Source organism: Stegodyphus dumicola, chromosome 3, assembly GCF_044657685.1.
Source record: "Stegodyphus dumicola isolate Sdum_Otavi_A_Nest chromosome 3, ASM4465768v1".
NCBI lineage: Eukaryota > Metazoa > Arthropoda > Arachnida > Araneae > Eresidae > Stegodyphus > Stegodyphus dumicola.
The window spans coordinates 232,911,666-232,934,654 of record NC_140770.1 but is presented as its reverse complement, the minus strand read 5'-3'; the positions used below and the strand labels follow the sequence as shown (position 1 = coordinate 232,934,654).

The following is a 22,989-nucleotide window of genomic DNA, read 5'->3' as shown; positions in this document are numbered from 1 at the left end:
TAAATCACACAGTGACATTTAACGATCCGGAATATGGAGCTCATAACACTATCGAAGGTATGTGGAGTGTAATAAAAAGGGATTTTCAGAAGAAATGCCACACACAGTCCGGCACCACAGAGGATAATTTTGTTTCGTCTTTTTGTGAATTTATGTGGTGACGGCAGTATACAGATTCTAGTTCAGATAAGTTTTTGGATGCTGTTAAGGAATTTTGTGTGCCACAGGCTGAAGACACAGAAATTTCTTAATAAAGTAAGTCAATCTTTCCTTTTTGTAGTGCATATATGAGATAACATGTATTTCCTTTTTTATGTTATTTTATTGTTTGATTTAAAATGCAGTTTATTGTGATCATATATTTTTTGCTTTAATTATGTTTTATTGCATTATATTTTGGACACCATTTTACTGGGGAGAACGTTGGATGTAAAGAGAAATGGCACCAAAAATTCGCCATGGGCACCCGGAAATATATTTTTATCTTTGAATTATTCGACAAGAAATGCATCATTTGCAGTTATTATATTTGAGGCTATTATTATTATGTATGTAGCTTGCAATTTGCTTTAAACGTGGTTTTAAAAGTGTAAGTTTTTTTAGGTAGGGTTAGGTCATTAAGTACATATTCCATATTTATTATTAAGTTATAATAAATATTGTAGATCTTTTGTTTAGTTCACCACACCTACACCACTAAGTGGACTGCAACAGCTTGAAAAAGAAGAAGCCCACACCCTGGAAAAGTCTGCCCAGTGTCGTTCCTAGCAGGGGTGCAGCACATAAAAGTTTACGGGCGGCCAGACTCTTACAGTACAATGCTTAAATATTTTAAATTCATTCTAAGCACTTTTCACACGTAAGTACTTTTTTATACAATTTATCATGTCTAAGAACTTAGTAAGTATGATATAAAAACTTTATTAATCATTAGCATTTTAAAAAAAATTTTGGGCGGCAATCTTAGGAAAGTATGCTGGCTGCTAATGGCCTAGGAACGACCCTCAGTCTGCACATCGCTGCTCTATTTTTTTGAAAAACAAGAAATGAAACAGAATTGAAGGTATTCCATTTAAGTGCATCTAAGTCCCCTATGGATTACTATGCATTTGGACTTTTAAAAACAAGCTCTTTATAAGTGGCATCCGAAAACATTGGATGGAATCTGGAAGATTGTGAAGAAGGATTGGAATAAAATCAATCTTGATGTTTTAAGAAAAGGACTTTTATCTCGGAAATCAAGATGCAATATGATACTTCAACAAAAGGGTTATCAGACTGAACATATTGGGAAACGATTTGTTTATATATAAATCTTTGCAAAATCATTACAAAAATGTACGAAAACCCTCTGTATGTTAATTTTACGGCTGATATCAGCCATAATATACACTTTTGCACTACCTAGATAATATTTAGAAGAATGAGGGTTAAATATAAAGCATGTGTGTGGTTTGGCCATTGACCACTTTTGCATGCAACCTCAAACATATGCCAAAAACAAGGCAATTCTCCTGAATATTCAAAGCAGGGGTTGTAGATAATCAGAAAATACATTTTATAATCTTATTGAAAGGCAAATGTCTTTTGAGTGAACAGAAAATACTAACTGATTACTGTACTTAGCATTGCATAAATGCATGGTAATATTTTCTTTAAAATGATAACAAATGTATTTCTTTTCTACCTCAAAAGACCCTAAGATCTACATAAATTTCTTCCTATATGGTCTTAAGAAGCTAAAGCTTCCTGAATTGACTTGTTCTATCTCTCGTTGATAGCTATATATCATAATAAAATAACACCACACGCATTACACAGTTTCAATACATTTATTTTCCATTGCGACTCTCTGGCACTAGGTTTCACCTTAAAGCGTAACATACGAATCGCAACTTCCAATGTACCACAAAAATCAAGTTTCTCACAGAACACATTTCAGTGCCAATTCCGGTGGCGCATGCGCCGTTAACCAAGATTCCTCTCTGGCGCCAAGTATTTCTCAGCTAATACAAAACATTTCCTATTACCTCAATCCTTCTAATGGAGTATTACTATAATCACTATGATGATGCTGCTATAGTTACTATGATTATTAGATTCAGCTTTCATGCTGGCAATAAGTGAATCAAATATAACAACTGGGGATTCTGACCTCAGAAACCCAGTGCAGAAGTCAAGACCATCTATTGATCAAAGGCGTTTTCAACAATGCTCTACTCTAGGCTATAATATGAAAACAAAAGTTATACTAAAATTAATACATTTATCAAAAAGAGAAATACACTTACTTATTAAAATGCCAATCTTTTAAGTACAGGGAAGATGAGTTATTTTCTTCTGTTTTCAGTTTCTTCCAATAAAGAAGATAATCTTTGAAAATCATATTTTTTTTTATTTGAGCATTATACTCTCTAGTATTGCAGTCTGCAACAGGTACAACAGACATGCCTGAAAAAATTAGCAAAATTAAACAAGGATTTAATGAACTCCTATTAAAAATAACCAAAGAAATAATACTTATTAAGAAGTTACTTTAAATCCTTTTTCAGTAAATTATAAAACATAATTTAAATCTCTAATATATTAATATACACTGTAAATGAGTTCATTCTCTATTGTCAACGTATGGTTCGTCATTAGAAAGCCACAAATCTACAAATAGTAGTTATAAATAGTTATAAAAATAATCACAGTTTTCTTTCTGAGAGCCGCTTAATACTTTATGAACTATACTTTATGCCCTATACTTTTATGAAACCCTGAAACAACCTTCTCTAGATACAGCACAAATATTTTTTCTATGCCCCCCCCCATAATAATACAATTTTATGATTAAAAGAAAATTACCTCCTCTCTTTGGCAGTACCTACAGTGGGTAAAAAAAGTATTTGCACACCTACATTTTTGTTTGCAATTCATATAAAGAAGCATTAAGAAATAAAAAAATTGGTATTGCCAAACCAGAATAAGTTTAATCATCCAAAACAAACAGAAAAATTACAATAATATAAATAACAATGCTTTTTTGTAACAAAATTAAAATATCTTGTATCAAAAAAGTATTTGCACACCTGCATGAATACAAAAGAAATAAAATATATAAGCCAATTTCAAATAACTAATATTTAGTATGCATGCCTTTAGCATCTATTACTGCTTGTAATCTTGCTGGCATTGATTTAATTAAATTTTCTGTAACAGTAGGCTCAGTATTTGGTCACCCTTCAATAAGGGCTTGTTTAAGGGCAGATTTGCTTGAAATCTTCCTTTTTCTTATTTTTAAATCCAAAGAATTCCACAGATTTTCCAAAGGATTTAAGTCTGGTGATTGTGGTGGAGCGGCAAGTTTTCTGGGTACATTATAAAGCAACCACATATGAGTTATACCGGCAGTGTGCTTGGGATCATTGTCTTGCTGAAAATAGTACGAATTACTGATACCCAATTTTATTGCACTTTGTGGCAAGTTATCTCGCAACACATCAATATAGGTTCGAGCTGTCATATTCCCATCAATGAAACACAAATTACCAATTCCTTTGCTAGCCATGCACCCCCAAATCATAACAAAACCTCCTCCATGTTTAACTGTAGGTAACACATTTTAGGTATGAAAAGCAGCACAAGGTTTTCTCCAAACTAATTTTCTGCCATCTGATTTAAAGATATTGAACTCACTCTCGTCGGAGAATATGACATTTTTCCAGAAATCGATTGGCTTATTGATATATTCCTTAGCGAATTCAAGTCTCTTCAGTCTGTTTCGTTCAGTTAGGAGAGGTTTTTTCCTTGGTGATCTCCCATAAATGTGTGCATCGTGCAGGACATTTCGAACACTTTGGGCACAGATTTGAACTCCAGATGTTGAAGCGACATCATTGGCTAAAGTAATTGCACTAACAAATGGATTTTTTGATGCTTCTCTTATGATTTTTCGCTTCATTCGCAGTGAAAGTTTCTTTGGGCGTCCAGAGCGCAAGTTATTTGATGTAGATCCTCTTTCTTTATAACATACCAAATAGTAGAGAAGCAAACATTTACTTGTTTACCTATTTCTTGATAACCTAGGCCATTTTCACGTAGAGAAAAAAAAATTTTCTTGCAATGAAATCGACAATTCAGATTTCTTAGGTGCCATTACAATTTGAATCGGCAATCAACTGATAACGTTTCGACAACACCTCCTTTTATAGTCGTTTTACATATATTACTTACTGCGGGATGACTGTCAAATAATAGCATAAAATGCAAATTTGCTAGAGTTGAGTTGAGTGTGCAAATACTTTTTTTGACATAAGCTATTTTAATATTGTTGCAAAAAATGTTTTTTATTAATATTATTATATTTTTTGTAATTAATTTAAATGAATAGGCTTATTCTATTTTTTAAATACCAATTTTTGTATTTATTAATGCATTTTCTTATAAATTGTGAACAAAAATGTATGTGTGCAAATCCTTTTTGTACCCACTGTATGTTCTTTTTCGTTTACCATAAAAGCTGGCAGAAACCCTCCTAAACTTCTGAGAATCATTCCAAAGAAAGCTTAAAGGAATATACGGCGCTATTCGGTTTCGAGGGCTGTAAAAAATCGCCAAACTATTGTTGATGCCAATGCTGACAAAAATAATTGCGGCAACCCTAATAATTGAGGCAAGAAAAGAAGTATAATAGTAAATAACTATCTAAGATTGATGTTTTAATTTAGATGAAAGGTCAATTTCATATAATACTTTTTTATTATTATAATTTATATGAAAAAGGCTAAACATGACTAAATGGAAGCATAAGAGTAACTAACTATTTCAGATCATTATTATAATTTATATAAAAATTGCTAAACATAACTGAATGGATGCCTGCATCTCTATTTCGCTACCGAGTTATTGCAAAAGCATAATTTCATCTCGTTGGTTGTTCAAATGTAATTTTCTATAATGAATGATGCCTTTTCTTTGAAAATATTCTCAGTAAAGTGCAGAATCGCTCACTTGTTTGTTTGCCGCTTTTTACAAGAGTAAAAACAATTGGATTTTTGTCAATTTTCTATTACTTTTTAAGTGAAAATACGTCGATGTGCACATAGATAAAGTCAAGGGTGTGCACAGTGCCATTTTTGAGCAATTCTTAGATATTTTTAAGTGAAAATAGGTCGATGTGCACATGGATACCAAGTATGTGCAATTCTTAAAAATGAGTCAAGCAGTGGGTGATTCTGCACTTTACCCAAAATTCTATTGCCGACTTTTCGTCATGGGCAATTCCCAAATTGTTAAATCCATAGGATATCAAAAAAGGATTTAAAAATTAAACTAGTATTTCAATGACGTCTTAAGAAATATAGAACTATATAAACTTACGCAATCTGAAATAAGTGCGTAAGATCTGAAATAAGTGCATAGTTTTGGCATGCTGTTAAATGGGTGCGTTTGCTAGATTTGACGCTTTTGTGCATACATTTTCGCTGCAATTTTTTTACAGTCCTCAAAACGGAATAGTACCAGATAAACTGGTTAGTTAACATATCTTACATTTTCCCCAAGGATACAAATTAATTGTTATTTCTCTGTTTTCTCCTTGCATTCTGAAGAAAAGAAAATAATAAAGTTTGATACCCACCTTCTGCAAAACAGCCATGTAGTGAAGTATTTTCAAAATTAAAGAAACCTGCCATCAAAAAGCTTTTGCCTTAATGGGTTATTTTTGGCAGCACTGGCATCAACAATAGTTTGGAGATTTTTTACGGCTCTCAAAACCGAATAGTGCCGTTTATCTTAAACATAAACAGTTCAATGGTGTGTGCTATGAAATGGTACACTGAGTTGCAAAAAGATTGCTGCTGAGCAGGCATGTCATCTTAGGGCATAAGATACATACCTGTAAACTTGGAATCACACAAAAAAAGAAATTATTATTTTTTAACTCAAACAAATAATAAAATACTCAATAATTATTTTAAACACACAGCTTTTCACTAAATCATAGATTTTATTTAGAACAAAATTAACAGCACTTTCGTGTCTTCTCAAATTTTTACTCTATATGCTGTGTGAATATCAGTATCATTGATGAAATAGTGTATTTTACAGGAACAAAGGAGAAAAGCTTCTCCTTCCTGCAACATGAAAGCATATTGGAAGTTTCTCTAGATGCATGATATACAGTCAAAAAAAAGTCTTGAATCCAGACTCGTCGGGACTTCGGCGACTCCAAATTATCGATTTTTTCGGATTATAGATCATCAGTTTAAATCTGGTAAGATGGCATGCAGAAATTATAAAATTAAAAATATGAAACCGTAATTTATGAAATAAAGAACAATTATGATCTAAAGGGTATCAAATTTACAAAACAAAAAAAAAAAAAAAAAAAAAAAGCTTAATATTTATTTGTTTACTTTATTAAACATTTCTTTCAATGCGCACATGCGTAAAGCATACATTACGCATAGTCGAAATTAGAAAATTGCAACCAGAAAACTATTTGTGTACTTATGATATTTATAATGACAAGGAATTTGATTTAAATCATATCAAAGATGGAATACATCGAGATGAAATACTACATTTAGTAAGGAATTATAAGCCAAATAAAATAAAAAAAATCTGCTCTGAATATAAGGATAGTGCTGACAGATCAACTTCCAGTTCATCGCGTGCTGCGACTTCCCCCCCTGCCGCAGAGCAGCGTGAAATTAATAAACAGACTTCGGAATGGTTAGAGAAACAAAGGATATGCCTTTATCCATTTTTTTGCAGCAATTCCACTTTTTGTTTGATGGACATCGAAGCATACTTTCGCTTTGAAAATCCTTTACATATTAGAAAATATATATCCGAAATTCTATTTGACATAATCGAAAGTTCAAGCTTACTTTTATAAAATTGTTCTAACAGTCTGGAAAAAATAATAAGCCAGATCCAATTCAAAGATTAAGGAACAACGCAATCTGCAACATTAACTGAAATAGATAATTAGATAATTTTAGCTTAGCTTATACTGTCCGTTATACACTGGTGTGCAAAAATTAAGGACGAGACGGTTTTTTCAATATAACTTTGTACAAAAGCTTTCTAAATCAACACTTTTAATACCGTATGACCCCCAATACGTAAGGACATGAGTAATGTAAGCAACACTTACTAAAAGAGAAATCAGAGGGATAAAAAGAAGCTTTATTGAAAAAGTAGCATGGAGCGCAATGCGACTGAAGGCCGAAACATCCCTGTGATGGGTGTCCAGCAAGAAACATCTGGTCTTTAATAGGGGATATGATCTCCCCTGACTGCTAGGCAGGTTTCACAGCGTCTGCCCATGCTGAGAATGAGGGTGTCAATGAGTTGTTGAGGCATTGCTGCCCATTCGTCTTGCAGAGCCAATCGAAGCTCCGGAATCGTTACTGGTGATAAGGTACGAGCTGCCAAGCGTCTGCCTAGAAAATCCCATACATGCTCGATAGGATTGAGATCCGGAGATTGTGCCGGCCAATCCATACGTTCAATATACTCACTCTCTAAGAGCTGTTCAGCAGCTACTGTGCGATGACATGGTGCATTGTCGTCCATGAAAAGGAACTGCGGACCCATAGCGCCTCTAAAAAGACACACATATGGAAGAAGAATCTCGTTACAATAACGGGTCCCGTTGACTGAACCTGCGTCGAAGATGTGAAGGTCTGTACGACTACCAAGCATGATGCCTCCCCAAACGAGAACACCGCCACCTCCATACCTGTCCTTTTCAATGATGTTCGAGGAATGATTGCGGCTTCCCCGCTCTCTCCAGATGAGTATGCGATGAAAATCGCTACTCAGACTGAATCTGCTCTCATCTGTAAAGAGTACTTGTCCCCGTTCATTGTCTCTCCAATTCCGGTGTTCCTGGCACGACAGAGAATGCCTTCTCTGATGGGCAGGCATTAGAGGTACACACCGTACAGGGCGTTCTGCAAACAGACCACCACCGTGCAGTCTTCTGGCCACGGTAAAACGTGATATCGGCCGTCCAGTCGCCTGTGTCGTGTGTCTAGCGATGTCTCCCGCCTGTTTCTTCTGGCCTGTAAGGCAATATATCGGTCATCTACGGGTGTGGTTCCTCGTGGACGACCACTACTAAACCCCCGGATAGCTGTTCCTGTAGTTTGAAATTGTCTCCAAAGTCGTGAAACGATGCTGTGAGCAATTCCGAACTCTGCAGCCACACTTGTCACACTGCGGGCTTCCTCCAACTTCCCAATGATTCGACCTCGGGTAAAAGCATCCAGATGTCGTCTAACAGATTGATTATTCGCCATTTCTCGCTGAGGCAGCAACTCGGTGTGATTTTAACTGCTATACGGCGTGCAATCTCTTTGCCAGAAATACTGATCTTACACCGACATCATGCTTTATACTACTCAGACACTCCCCCATTATGTCTACCTGCATATCTGCACATGTGCTACCGTACATCATATTACTTAATCTCCTGATTGGTCTTTCTGTCCGCTCTGCCTCTTCATTCAGCTGATATGCTAATTTTTCGACTTCGTCCTTAGTTTTTGCACAGCAGTGTACATTAAACGCGCATGTGCACATGCATATGCGCATGTTTGAAGGCATTATGTGTTGATACATGCGCAGAAAGTTTGTAGCTTTGAGATCCATATTATGGCTGTCCGAAATAATGACCTTTGACTGTACTTTAACACATTCAGATGGAGGAAATCAGTGTTTGTTGTTGGTGAGATATCTCCAAGCTAACAATGACTTTGTCGACTAATTTTTATCACGAAATTTGGCGGGAAATCGCCAAAGGTCACCAAACTTGGTGGGATTTTGGTCAAGTCCCTGTTTAACTGTAATGAACATTGCAAGTGATAACTGTATTTGATGCTCTCTGTAGCTGTAAATATTATTTAGCCCTCATATGCCTTTCAGTAATTTTGAGAAGCAGTAAGTACTACTACAAACATCTTGGCGGCCAGGTTTAAGATCTTCCTGGGCCATCTTGGTGGCCAGATGAAACTATAACAGTACAAAGTCCGTAATCTAGACTTTGGCGAGCGATTCCGGATTAGGGTTTTTTTCTGAATTATAGATCATCAATTTAAATCTCGTAAGATGGCATGCAGAAATTATATAATTAAAAATATGAAACCGTAATTTATGAAATAAAGAGCAATTATGATCTAAAGGGTGTCAAATTTTACAAAAACAAAAACAAAAACAAAAAAAAAAAAAAAAAAAAAAAAAAAAAAAAAAAAAAAAAGCTTAATATTAGTGTCGTGCGGTAGGTTTTCATGCAGGGTGTGCAGAGAGCAACAACAACAAAAATAAAACCATAAAAATGTACATTAAACACTTCTTTAACTTTTTATTATTCATTTGTACACAAAATCCATACGTCCATCCGTATTACTAACAAAATCATCAATTACATGAACATAAAACTCTGGTTTTAACTGTAATAAGTGCAACATTTCTTTTTCTATTGTTATTAGAGATAAATTGCTTAATCTATCTTGGCTCATTGTAAATTGCGTGCATAATTTGTTACTCTTTTTCAATGCCGAAAATGATTTCTCCACCGAAGCAGTTGAAAATGGAATTGTACAAATTAAATGTGCTAATTTATTTACTTTGCTTAGGGCATCTGTCAAATCATTCAGCATTATATGCTGAATAAGTTTCGATAAATTCATTTCATGGTATGACTCGCTACAATAAAAAACGTGTAATTCATTGGTTAGCTTTGCAAAATTGAAATGTTTTGCATAAGCGTTCTTTAACAAATTAAGGCATTCATCCGGAAATTTACTCTGATATTTCTTCAAAAAACTAAAATTCTATAGTTCAAAAAATTTGAGCGAATTTTTTTTTTTTAAAAACGGACATCTAACTGACAATAAATAGTGTCCATTATTTCATATTACAGTCAAAAGTTGTTGATTCGGACACCCGTAATCCGGAATGATCTATAATCTGGACCTCAAACCTACAAACTTTCTGCGCATGCATCGCGTTGACGCAGACCTTTACGGCTGCGAATATGCATGTGCGCATGCGCAAAATACGTTAACGCACACACATCTAATGTATAACAGACGGTAAAAGCTAAGCTAAAATGATCTAATTCAGTTAATGTTGCAGGTTGCGTTGTTCCTTAATCTTCGAATTGGATTCGGTTTATTATTTTTTGCAGACTATTAGAGCAATTTTATAAAAGTAAGCTTGAACTTTCGATTATGTCAAAAAGAATTTCTGATATATATTTACTCATATGTAAAGGATCTACAAAGCGAAAGTATGCTTCGAAGTCCATTAAAAAAAGTGGAATTGCTGCAAAAAATGGATAAAGGCATATCTTTTGTTTCTCTAACCATTCCAAAATCTGTTTATCAGTTTCACCCTGCTCTGCCGGGGGTTGGGGGATGCCACGGCGCGCAATGAATTGGAAGTTGATCTGTCAGCACTATCCTTATCTTCAGGGCAGATGTTTTTATTTTATTTGGCTTATAATTCCTTACTAAATGTAGTATTTCATCTCGAGGTACTCCGTCTTTGATATGATTTAAATCAAATTTCTTGTCATTATAATTCGCTTCCGATAGTAAAGAAAGTGACACAGAAGTTATTGAAAACAAAAACATTTCAATTGACAAATTAGTCGGTATTCTCGACACAGCAATTATAGCACTTGAACAGTGGAACTTTGTAACTAAACAAGAAATTACGTCTGTTAATAGAATTAAAGAGAAAGCATTATCACATAAAACGATATTGAAGTTTTGATACCCTTTAGATCATAATTGCTCTTTGTTTCATAAATTATGTTTTCATAAAGTTCATCAAGTTTCATAAAGTTAGTACAAAAAACGAAGCAACTTAAGCAACTTACATTGAAAGAAGTGCTTAATAAGGTAAACAAATAATATTAAGCCCTTTAGATCATAAATACTTCATTATTTCATAAATCTCGATTTCATATTTTTAATTTTATAATTTCTGCATGCCATCTTACCAGATTTAAACTGATGATCTATAATCCGGGATCGCCGAAGTCCCGATGAGTCCGGATTAATGACTTTTGACTGTATAAATTTTTAAAATGTTGGTCTTGGTCTACACTTGAGTTTTGTAAATTTACATGACGTTTTTTTTTTAATTTGGAGGACCCACTACAGAAATAGTCTCTTCATAAACTTCATCAAATGCAACAGAAGTTGGCATATTTTGAATTGCATCTTTTACTTCCTCTACTTTTTGACTAGAATATGCTATATCTAAGTTAGTTTTTTGTAAAATATCAAATAGAACATCAGTACAGTCAAAAGTCATTAATCAGGACTCGGCGATTCCGGATTATCGATTTTTCCGGATCGTAGATCATCAGTTTAAATCTCGTAAGATAGCATGCAGGAATTCTAAAATTAAAAATATGAAACCGTAATTTATGAAATAAAGAATAATTATGATCTAAAGAGTATCAAAATTTACAAAAAAAAAAAAAAAAAAAAAAAAAGCTTAATATTTGTTTATTTTATTAAACATTTCTTTCAATGCAAGTTGTTTAAGTTGCTTCGTTTTATGTGACATTACTTTCTCTTTAATTCTATAAACAGACATAATTTCTTGTTCAGTTACAAAGATCCGCTGTTCGAGTCCTATAATTGCTGTGTCGAGAATACCGACTAATTTGTTAATCGAAATTTTTTCGTTTTCAATAACCTTTGTGTCACTTTCTTCACTATCGGAAACGAATTATAATGACGAGGAATTTGATTTAAATCATATCAAAGACGGAGTACATCGAGATGAAATACTACACTTAGTAAGGAATTATAAGCCAAATAAAATAAAAACATCTGCCCTGAAGATAAGGATAGTGCTGACAGATCAACTTCCAATCCGTGGCGTGAAATTGATAAACAGATTTCGGATTTCAAAACATACTTTCGCTTTGTAGATACAAATTACATATTAGTAAATATATACCGGAAATTCTATTTGACATAATCGAAAGTTCAAGCTTACTTTTATGAAATTGCTCTAACAGTCTGTAAAAAATAATAAGCCGGATCCAATTCGAAGATTAAGGAACAACGCAATCTGCAACATTAACTGAATTAGATAATTTTAGCTTAGCTTATACCTCCGTTACACATTAAATGCGCATGCGCACAAACATATTCGCAGCCGTAAAGGTCTTACTCGCTCTCGTCAACGCCTGTGCGCATGCAGAACGCGACGCATGCGTAGAAAGTTTGTAGCTTTGAGGTCCGGATTATGGGTGTCCGAATTAACAACTTTTGACTGTATAACTAAACACTTTGGCAAAAATATTTAGGAGAAAATTACCATTAAATTCTTAAAAAAACATGTGATAACTCTTTGCAATACTAATTGTATTGTTATCCCAGCCTTCTGGATTCTCAATAATATTTTCAAATAAATCAGACAGGCCTTGCTTTTCGCTTTTTATGGTATTTACCAAACGAGATGAATAGTTCCAACATGTTGTCGCTAATTTTTGAAATTTTCTTTTAATAATTTCATTTAAAACAGAATTTCTTTTTGTAGACACACACACACACACACACACAAAAAAAAAAAAAAAAAAAAAAAAAAAATGAGGCTATGCCAGAAATTGTTGCAAAAAATAATTTACAATCTTTTATAAACAATACAGATTGCGAGAGAACTAAATTAAGTACATGTGCGCAACAATGCACAAACACAGCTTCTGGAAAAATGTCTTTTTTTTTCCTGTGTGCCATTCAATGCTTCTGCCATGACTGCCACCCCATTGTACGTTTGAGCAATCACTTTATTCTCACACCCCCAACTCAAAACAGTTTCTTGCACAACATTACACAAAGCTTCTGCTGAACGATTACCACTAACATCTTTAAAAAACAAAAAATCTTTCCACTGGTGCACTACAATCATTAACATATCGTAGCACAACCGATAATTGAGATTTGTGACATATGTCAGATGTTTCATCCAGCATAATAGCAACAAATGGCGTTTCTTTTACCTCATTTCTAATTTCTGAAATTACAATATTTTTTATCAATGCAATAATATCATTTTGTATTCTATTAGAGGTTCCAGAAAATACAGTTGCAGTTCTTAGATGGGTTGCTAAAAGGTCATCATATTTAAAGTTATTGATTCTATATAATTTCCTCGGGTTAATCTTCGGATTATGGTAACTTGGCGATTTTTTGGCGAAAATTTGACGAGCAACACTGCTAGTTTTTTGTTGGACGCCATTTTCTTTTCACAAAGTAAAGGCATTTTTTTTTTTTTTTAACTCAACATTTTTTTCCAGCAATCTGCCAGCCGAATTACGTTTATGCTAGAACTTTTATGGAACAAAAGTGCTTAATCATGACGAAAATTAGGTGTGAAATTGGAAGAAAGTGCAGAATCGTCCACTGCTTGCCGCGTTTTTAAGAATTGCACATACACCGTATCTATGTACACGTCGACCTATTTTCACTTAAAAAAAATCTCAGAATTGCACAAAAATGGCATTGCGCACACTCTTGACTTTATCCATGTACACTGCTAAAGTCCTAGCTAGTAACCTTTATCGCCTTACCAAAATGTCGCCAAACTACCTGTTACCATATTCCAAAGATTAGCCTTTCCTCGATTAAGGGAATTTATATTCTCATTGTGTCCACGAAATGCATCTTCTTGTTTTGCTAAGTAACAAACAACATCTATTAATCTCTTGAGAATATTTCTATTTCTTGTTACTTTTTCATTGTATTGAACAATCGATGAAGCCTTTTGTTGTTGTAACATTAAATCTATTCTGGTGGTACCAAATGTTTTTAATAGTATTATGCCATTTATGTGAGATAGTGTTTTTTCATCTTTCTTTGCAGCTTCGTGGAGATGATTTAAATTACTGTAGCCTTGTTTTGTCCAAATATTCTTGTCCTTTTCAATTACAACAAAAAGTAAACATGGCCAACAGTACAACTTATTTAATGGTTGATCTTTACAATATGGTAACTGGTAGTTTGGCGACATTTTGGAGGCGATAAAGGTTACTACCTGGGACTTTGGTAACAATGCAAGCAGTACTCAGTTCCGATTATGCATTATTTTGTGTGAGGGAAATGAGAGATCATGGGATATGTCATGTGATATTAATGGACGAATTACGGTTCTTTAATCGGGAAAAGGGGGGAAATCGGGAAAAAATGTGGAAATTTTGTATTTAGCTTTATTCTGTGTTGTGTGAAACAGTGTTGTGTAATTTTTGGATCCCATGGCCCTAACTAAAGTGATTCGAAATGGGTATTTAGGCATTGTGATAAAGAGAAGTTTGCTTTTTATTTAGCGGAGGAAGTATGGAGGAAAAATTAGCAGAAAAAATCTTTGAATAATTTTATTGAATGAATTAGAAAAGTGTATCCGCCACGTAATCAAGATTCTGAAGAAGATAAGGTAAGTTAGTATTTTTAATTATTTGAGGATATTATTTTTATGCATTGTTCTAAATGTAAGGTGGAAAGGAATTTGGTATTATTGGGAAAATTGTTATTAGCAATGATTTAGTTTAAGGTAATTAGGATTGTAAGGTAATTTTTATTAATTTAATGTATGTGCTCATTTATATTTTAAGTAGTGTTTTTGAATTTAATTATATTTTAAATGATAGTTATTTTGTGAATTTTATGTTTGTAGGAATTTGGTATACGTTTAAGTTGAAATAAACGTGCATGGAAATAATTTAAATATTTGATACTAAGTATTTGTAATACTTGCGGTATGAATTCGTTGGTGACGTGTATAATGTAATAGATGGTTTAGAGGTAAAAGTTTTTGGATATTTTATTTATTTTATATGTGGAAATGTTCATATTTGTAAAGGGTAAATACTTTTTCACGATCAGGTAATTTCATATATGTTCTTTTTACCGGGTTTAAAGATTGAAAAAATTGTCATGTATTTTCGTGAAATTTTTCTAATTTATGAGAAAAAAGCAGTGTACATGGATATAGTGAAGAGTGTGCGCAATGCCATTTTTGTGCAATTCTGGGATGTTTTTTTAAGTAAAAATAAGTCGACGTGTACATGGTTTAGTGATATTTTAATTAAATGATAGTTATTTTGTGAATTTTATGTTTGTAGGTATTTGGTATACGTTTAAGTTGAAATAAACGTGCATGGAAATAATTTAAATATTTGATACTAAGTATTTGTAATGCTTGCAGTATGAATTTGTTGGTGACGTGTATAATGTAATAGATGATTTAGAGGTAAAAGTTTTTGGATATTTTATTTATTTTATATGTGGAAATGTTCATATTTGTAAAGGCTAAATACTTTTTCGCGATCAGATAATTTCATATATGTTCTTTTTACCGGGTTTAAAGATTCAGAAAATTGTCATGTATTTTCGTGAAATTTTTCTAATTTATGAAAAAAAAGCAGTGTACATGGATATAGTGAAGAGTGTGCGCAATGCCATTTTTGTGCAATTCTGGGATGTATTTTTAAGTAAAAATAAGGTGTAAGGTGTATGGTATTGTGCACTTTTTCCCAATTTTGCAGTGAATATTTGTCATGATTAAGCAGTTTTGTTTGATAAAATTTCTAGCATAAGTGTAATTCGGCTAGTAGATTGTTGGAAGAAGTGTTCAGTAGATAAGAAGAAAAGAAACATGTCTTTACTTCGTGAAGACAAAATGGCGGCGGGGAAAAAAAAAGAGGGTTGCTGTAGGAGAGTTGGTTGCCAAATTTTCGCCAAAAAATCGCCAAGTTACCATAATGTAAAGATCAACCTATTTAATTCACTACAACCGGTTAACCATTTAAATTTTTCATACATAGATTTTTTAAAATGCTGTACACACTGTTGTCCTTTAACCTTAATGTTTTGTGATAGAATAATATCCGACATTGGTCTACTTAATTTGACTACTTCGTTTTTTGTAGTAACATCTCATCCAATAAATGTTTAATTATTGAGACATCTGAGATCTCCATTCTGAAATGGGTTATAAAGTATTTACTTACGAGTAGTCGAGGTATAACTATAAAAACAGCTTAACTTACGAGAATTCTACTAGCACTTAAGCAAAAATCATGTCTTGTGTTGTATGGTGTCATATCAGTGGCGAAAAAGCAACGCTTTGGGCTTCCTTACTTATATTTTGTTACTTACTTACTTAAACTTACATTTTCAACAAACATAGCACCACACGGCGCCCGCCGCTTCGCTGCCTCATATCAGTCTGATGACATCACGATGAGCCATCAGGACGCTCATTGGGGGCAACAAACCGAACGTCTACTCTACGTGCAGAGGATTTCACAGCACGCTGGCAGAGTAGAACAAACTGTTTCTTGTTCGGTCAGTGGATTAAATTATATTTATTAATTGTTTTTAACATTTGGAAATAATATATTCTGCGAAAAACATGTTGACAATTTTTAAAAACAAAACCAGGGATATGGTGTTAGACAGATTATAACTTATTTACTCTTCGTGAGACAAAGTGAATGGTAAAATTTGGACTGTTCTGTTAAAATTCGTTTCTTTTTTGTTTAACAAAACAAAATTGTTTTTCAGTGAATTATTTCTATAAATATAATACATCACACTAAAACATTTCCCTTTATATTGATGAAATACTTATTTCCATAAAAACAAAATCTTACAATATATAAATTTAAACATTAACCGTCTGCAAAATCGTATGGCCAGTTAATCAGTTAAAAAACCAAAAGCACTTCAGAGTTTGTGCAATTCTTTATTTCTGACTTTGTATAGCAGCCCACTACACAAAGCCAAAATAACAAGTAAAAAAATTGCACAAACGCGGTATCCATGTACCGCCAAAAATCGCCAAGGGGCACCCATAAATATATTTTTACCTCCACTCCGATTCATTGACAGCTGGTGCAGAGAATTAACATCTGTTGAATGGGAAAGTGGAAACTAGATACAGTAACAGTAACTGATCAGAAAAAAACAGTAATAGATCAGAACAATTAACTAAGGAAATTTTGTGCTCCTAACAATCTAAATAGGGCTTTTGGTGAAATCGGAGGGTTTAATAAAATCGAAGAAATGAATGAAAGACTTCCGCAGCAGTAGTTATATGATGGATTGTGCATACAGACTGACAAATATTTTATTCTAAGAAATGAAGACATAAGTTTGGCTCAGAATCCTGCAAGAATAATAGGCACACTCTTAGCCAACTTTCAAACCCTGGATTGAAAAAGATAATTAATATTCTTATTTATTATAATGCACAAATATTGAAAGCAGTTGCTTCAAAACAGCATTACTCGTGTTTGAACGGCCTTAACAGTAAGACTGCTGAAAATTCATAATTAGATCTGATTGAACAGGCTTCATGAGAGTTTTTTCCATGGATAATATGAATGTTAAGCAGTTTTTCTTAAAAGTCCTCCAGTTTTATCCTAGTATACAGTGCACATGGGATTTGATGACATTACGATAAGCAGTAAACGAGTTATTTTAGTGTTGGCAAAAATTTTCGAACTTGTGTCAAGGCCGTACCGTATACTACGATTTTATCAAGTTTTCCTAAGAAGCAGCCTTCTGATAAGGGACAAAACCTAAATAAACTAACCACTTTTATAAAATTAACGAAGGAAAAAAAAAAAGGAGGAGAATGACATGTAGAGAAGGGAGCTATGGGTTGAAAAAATTGTTTCACAAATGAACTAAAATACTTAAGCAATGGACGGTGAAATTACACCAATTCTTTTTAGGACATGCAAAATTTATAGATCAGTATTAAAAAAAATCCCTATTATTTGAAACGTTTGATTGAACACACATTATTATTTTTTTTTAACTTTCCCAACTACTTGGAAAAAGTCCCAGAAAATTTTCCTGAATTCTTAAAAAAATTTCTTTCATTTATTTCTGCACACCATTTTTCATTTCCTTATCCAGGTGAGCGAAACCCTAATAAGCAATGGTTGTTAGAAGTAAACAGCGCTATTATTGAAACATGTCAAGTCATATACGCACCAAATTCCTTCTCCAGATGTTCGAAATTCGGCATTCCATTACCAGAAACCCATTTAACTCGACTTTTCCAATTCTCAGTTATTTTTGAAGTTATAATGCATGGTTTATTGGAAAACATATAATCAGAGAAAAACTGTTTATACGGTATATTACACACACGGTCTATTTTTTCTATGCACTTAGAATGCAAAGAATAATCATCGACAAATGATGATTGAATCCCATAAGGTTTCATTTTAATATATGGTACAAGTGCTTCATATGTCATCATCATTATTCAAAGAGCAATTCATCATTACAAAATTATGAATTCAAGCAAGGCCAACTTAATTCAAGCAAGGATTCAAGTCAACACTAATTGATGAAAACTGCCATTCACTGAAACCAAAAATAGAGAGAAAATATTGACAAGAGAAAGATGTCTAACAGGAAGCTATAATCTTATATATAAAGTGGTTTAAATGCTATAAGCGTAGAAAATACTCTCAAATATTAATATAATTTGTGAAAGGTTAAAGAAAACTTAACGAAAATTCCGAATTCAATACAGATGTATTAAAAATCAAAACTGGCAACAAACTCATCTATTTTTTACTCTGTTTAGGTTGTTAGGAGTTGTTTTGTCTGTGTTATTTTCCTTTACTGATTACTATTTGAAATTGTCCACCGCAGTTATAGAACTGTGCTAAAACTATAATTTTTATCCTTCGTTGAATTTATTGTGTAAATCAAAATGTTTTACCTCTCTTTGTTATATGAATTAACTTGGACCGGTTTTGCAAACACCGTGGCATGCCCATTATCAAGTATTGCTTTTAACGGTGTCAACAAGCGTTACATGTATCTTGCGTAAAAAATATCAATATATCATTTTTGTTTTCGAAGCTTTATGTAACTACTTTCGTTTTGTATGCCGATAGTATGTGAGTAAAACTGGAATTTTATCGGATTTTATTGTAATGCTTATAAATTTCCTTAATATGCGAAAGATTTATCTTCGGTGCTCAGAAAACATTACAGTTTTTTACTTTATATTTAAATAGAGATTACCACCTTTTATTTACAATTAGTAGTGGAAATTGCATATTTTGTATATTATTAATCATTTGTTTTATTATGATAACGTAAACGTGTATGTATAAATTATTAAAAATCAAAAAGGTTTGTTATCGGAAGAAACACTTAAGTGACATTAAAAGAAGCCAGATATTTAAATTCATAAATTTTATTTATTAATACAATTACATATTGCGGCTCCATATTGCAAATGCCGATACATTATGGGAAATATATTTTTATATTTAACTTTTTAACATTGATCGTAAGTGGTACGTCTATTAAATCTTAGGAAATTGTATATCTTACTAGGAAGAGCAAAGTGCATTCTCTTTCAAACTATCACAAGTGATTTCTAATCCTGGTACACTGTTTGACATGCCTTTACTTTTTTAAAGAAAAATTCAGACTTATATAGGGTTAAAGATACTGATAATCAGCAGATAGAATTGGTGTAACATGCATTAAGAGAATATATGAAAATTTATGCATATTTTGTTTTAAATTTCAACAGTATACAGTGGCGTAGCTATGTTGAGGCAAGGGGGGACATCTGTCCCCGGGCGCAGCATCCAAGGAGCGTCAAATTGAGGCTACAAAATTTTTTAATGAAATGTTTTCCATTCTTGGCACACAGAAAGGGTTGCAAATTCTTCAGTTGTCCCCGGGTGCTGGAAACTCTAGCTACGCCTCTGACATTATAATTACATATACATAATAAATTTATGTAAAGATTTCATTTATTCTTTCAGAACTTTGATATTTACTGTTATAAAAAGAGAAAGTGACTGAATTTAGCATACTTAATAATATAGAGGTAAAAAAGTGAAGTTATGTCTATCGTACAGTGGTAATTTTTGTCAAATTACTAACAGGTGAAAATTACTAACACGTCGAACAAATATTAATTTACAAACAACAAAAATCAGCATTATATTTTCAAATTTTCATAGGACTAGTTTCGATGGTTTTACTGAAGCATCTTAATTAGGTGAAAATATATTTGTTGAAGTCAAAAATTGTGATTAAAAATCCTTTTTGTTGACTATCTATTATTTATATCCATTCTAACTACAACATACATCTCCAGACATTAAAATTCAAAAGCATCATTCATAGATTTCTTGGCCTTTTCTGTTAACTGGCCATCAGTTTCCAAATGTGGTAACCTGTTATTGTAACATCCTGAATAGCAGATACAATGTTTAATGTGCAAAGCATCAAGACTGTGCACAATGCCGAATTTGTGCTATTTTCTGGTGATTTTTTTAAGTGAAAAATTGTTATGTACATGGGAAGAATACTTGCACTGTGTATGACTTTTGCAGTGCTGACATTAAACATTACATATATCATATGATACATTATTGTTAATTTTTTTATGGAGCATTACATATTATTAGGGTTGTTGTCATGTAGATATGTTTTACACCATTTTTGTATGGCACGGATTGACATCACATTAACAGAAAATACCAAATTATCCACTTTTGATTATTATTAAATTCTTTTAATATTTCAGAAATAGCTTTTTTGCTGCATAGTTGCTTTAATATTTAGTATTTCCAGTTATTTTGTAAGAAAAATTGCAGTACTTATTAAATCTTTGAAAACTAGACTTTGCTAACCTTTATATTAAAGCACACCAAACCGCCCGAAATGATCTTCGAGGTCAATGCGACATCTTCTTTTTCCTATCCATTAACGAGCAAAGAAGAGTGAAGATTTCAAATGACATCCTTTCTACTTCTAACAAATAATGATAAGAAACCACAAATAAATCCTTTTAAGGCAAGCTGTCCGCAATAAACTGAAACAATCCCTTTGAGGAAACTTCACCTGCTACTTAGCTACCTTAGGGGATGAAAGAAAACAAAATTGGAATTTCGGCTGGTTGTGGTCATTTGAATGAAAGGACATCTGGGGCATTATGGTTTTCAAAAAGTTAACAAACTGAAATAACAGTTTACAAATAAAACAGTGTTTTGTGATAGCTAATTTGGCTCGTAATGCGAGATTTGACACTAAGGTAGTGATTTAAAATGTGGTTTTTCTGGAATTTTCTCTTCCCGTCTTGTTTTGAATGCTGAGAATAAGCAGTGTCATTTTGAATGTTGTGAGCAAAAATTTCATAAAGATGTTTTGAGTAGATTATGTAAGTACATAAGTTTTCTCGTCTAAGTTGACAGTACCAAAATGCTTATATCAAAATGTATATATGTTCATTATTAAAGTCAAAAGTCTTTAATCCAGACTCATCGGGACTTCGGCGATGCCGGATTATCGTTTTATCCGGATTATAAATCATCAGTTTAAATCTGGTAAAATGGCATGCAGAAATTATAAAATTAAAAATATTAAACTGTAATATATGAAATAAAGAGCAGTTGATCTTTACAATATGGTAACTGGTAGTTTGGCGACATTTTGGAGGCGATAAAGGTTACTACCTGGGACTTTGGTAATAATGTGAGCAGTACTCAGTTCCGATTACGCATTATTTTGTGTGAGGGAAATGAGAGATCATGGGATATGTCATGTGATATTAATGGACGAATTACGGTTCTTTAATCGGAAAAGGAGGGAAATCGGGAAAAAATCTGAAAATTTTGTATTTGGCTTTATTCTGTGTTGTGTGAAACAGTGTTCGTGAATTTTTGGATCCCATGGGCGTAACTAAAGTGAATTCGAAATGGGTATTTATGTATGTACAGTCAAAAGTCTTTAATCCGGACTCGTCGGGACTTCGGCGATTCCGGATTATAGATCATCAGTTTAAATCTGGTAAGATGGCATGCAAAAATTATAAAATTAAAAATATGAAACCGTAATTTATAAAATAATGAGCAATTATGATCTAAAGGGTATCAAAATTTACCAAAAAAGAAGTCTAATATTTATTTGTTTACTTTATGGAACATTTCTTTTAACGCGTGAATGCGTAAAGCATACCTTACGCATAGCCGAAATTAGAAAATTGCAACCAGAAAACTATTTGATTTGTATTCGTGATATTTATAACGACGAGGAATTTGATTTAAATCATATCAAAGACGAAGTACATCGAAATTAAATACTACATTTAGTAAGGAATTATAAGCCGAATAAAATAAAAACATCTGCCCTGAAGATAACGATAGTGTTGACAGATCAACTTCCAGTTCATTGCGCACCGCGAGGTCCCCCCCCCCTCGCGCAGAGCTGCGTGAAATTGATGAACAGATTTCGGAACGGTTAGATAAACAAAGAATATCCCTTTATCCATTTTTTGTAGAAATTCGTTTTTTGTTTGATGGACATCGAAACATACTTTCGTTTTCTAGAACCTTTGGGAGCTCCAGCATCGGAAATTCTATTTGACATAATCGAAAGTTCCAACTTACTTTTATGAAATTGCTCTAACAATCTGCAAAAAATAATAAGCCGGATCCAATTCGAAGATTAAGGAACAACGCAATCATCAACATTAACTGAAATAGATAATTAGATAATTTTAGCTTATACCGTCCGTTATACATTAAACGCGCACGCGAAAACGTATTCTGCATTTGCGCAGACGCACATGCGCAGTCGTAAATGTCTTGGACGCACGAGTAAAACGCCTATGCTCATGCGTCAATGCGGCACATGCGCAGAAAGATTTTAGCTTTGAGGTCTGGATTATAGATCATTCCGGATTATGGGTGTCCGAATTAACGACTTTTGATTGTATTAATTTAATGTATGTGCTCATTTATATTTTAAGTAGTGTTTTTGAATTTAATTATATTTTAATTAAATGATAGTTATTTTGTGAATTTTATGTTTGTAGGAATTTGAAGTAAACGTGCATGGAAATAATTAAATATTTGATACTAAGTATTTGTAATGCTTGCGGTATGAATTCGTTGGTGACGTGTATAATGTA

General features: G+C 33.1%; 2 protein-coding genes across 5 annotated transcripts in view; one reads left to right on the top strand and one right to left on the bottom strand.

Annotated features, from left to right (window-relative positions):
- Positions 1–18,415, bottom strand: part of JMJD4 (jumonji domain containing 4) — a 48,432-nt gene extending 30,017 nt beyond the window's left edge. For both annotated transcript variants that reach the window (XM_085813907.1, XM_085813908.1), the window contains exons 1-2: positions 18,027–18,415; positions 2,292–2,451 (exon numbers count right to left, since the gene is read on the bottom strand). In XM_085813907.1, coding sequence (XP_085670033.1) covers positions 2,292–2,451; positions 18,027–18,300 — 434 coding nt within the window. In that variant the 5' untranslated portion in view covers positions 18,301–18,415. The remainder of the gene's footprint in view (positions 1–2,291; positions 2,452–18,026) is intronic.
- A 38-nt stretch (positions 18,416–18,453) lies between these two features.
- The window catches only part of LOC118187104 (uncharacterized), a 149,362-nt gene continuing 144,826 nt past the window's right edge, over positions 18,454–22,989 (top strand). For 2 of the 3 annotated variants that reach the window (XM_035357299.2, XM_035357296.2), the window contains exon 1: positions 18,454–18,949. The gene's annotated coding sequence lies outside the window, so the exon portion shown is untranslated. Of the gene's footprint in view, positions 21,238–22,989 lie in introns of all 3 variants that reach the window. The other variant, XM_035357298.2, reaches the window with a different exon arrangement.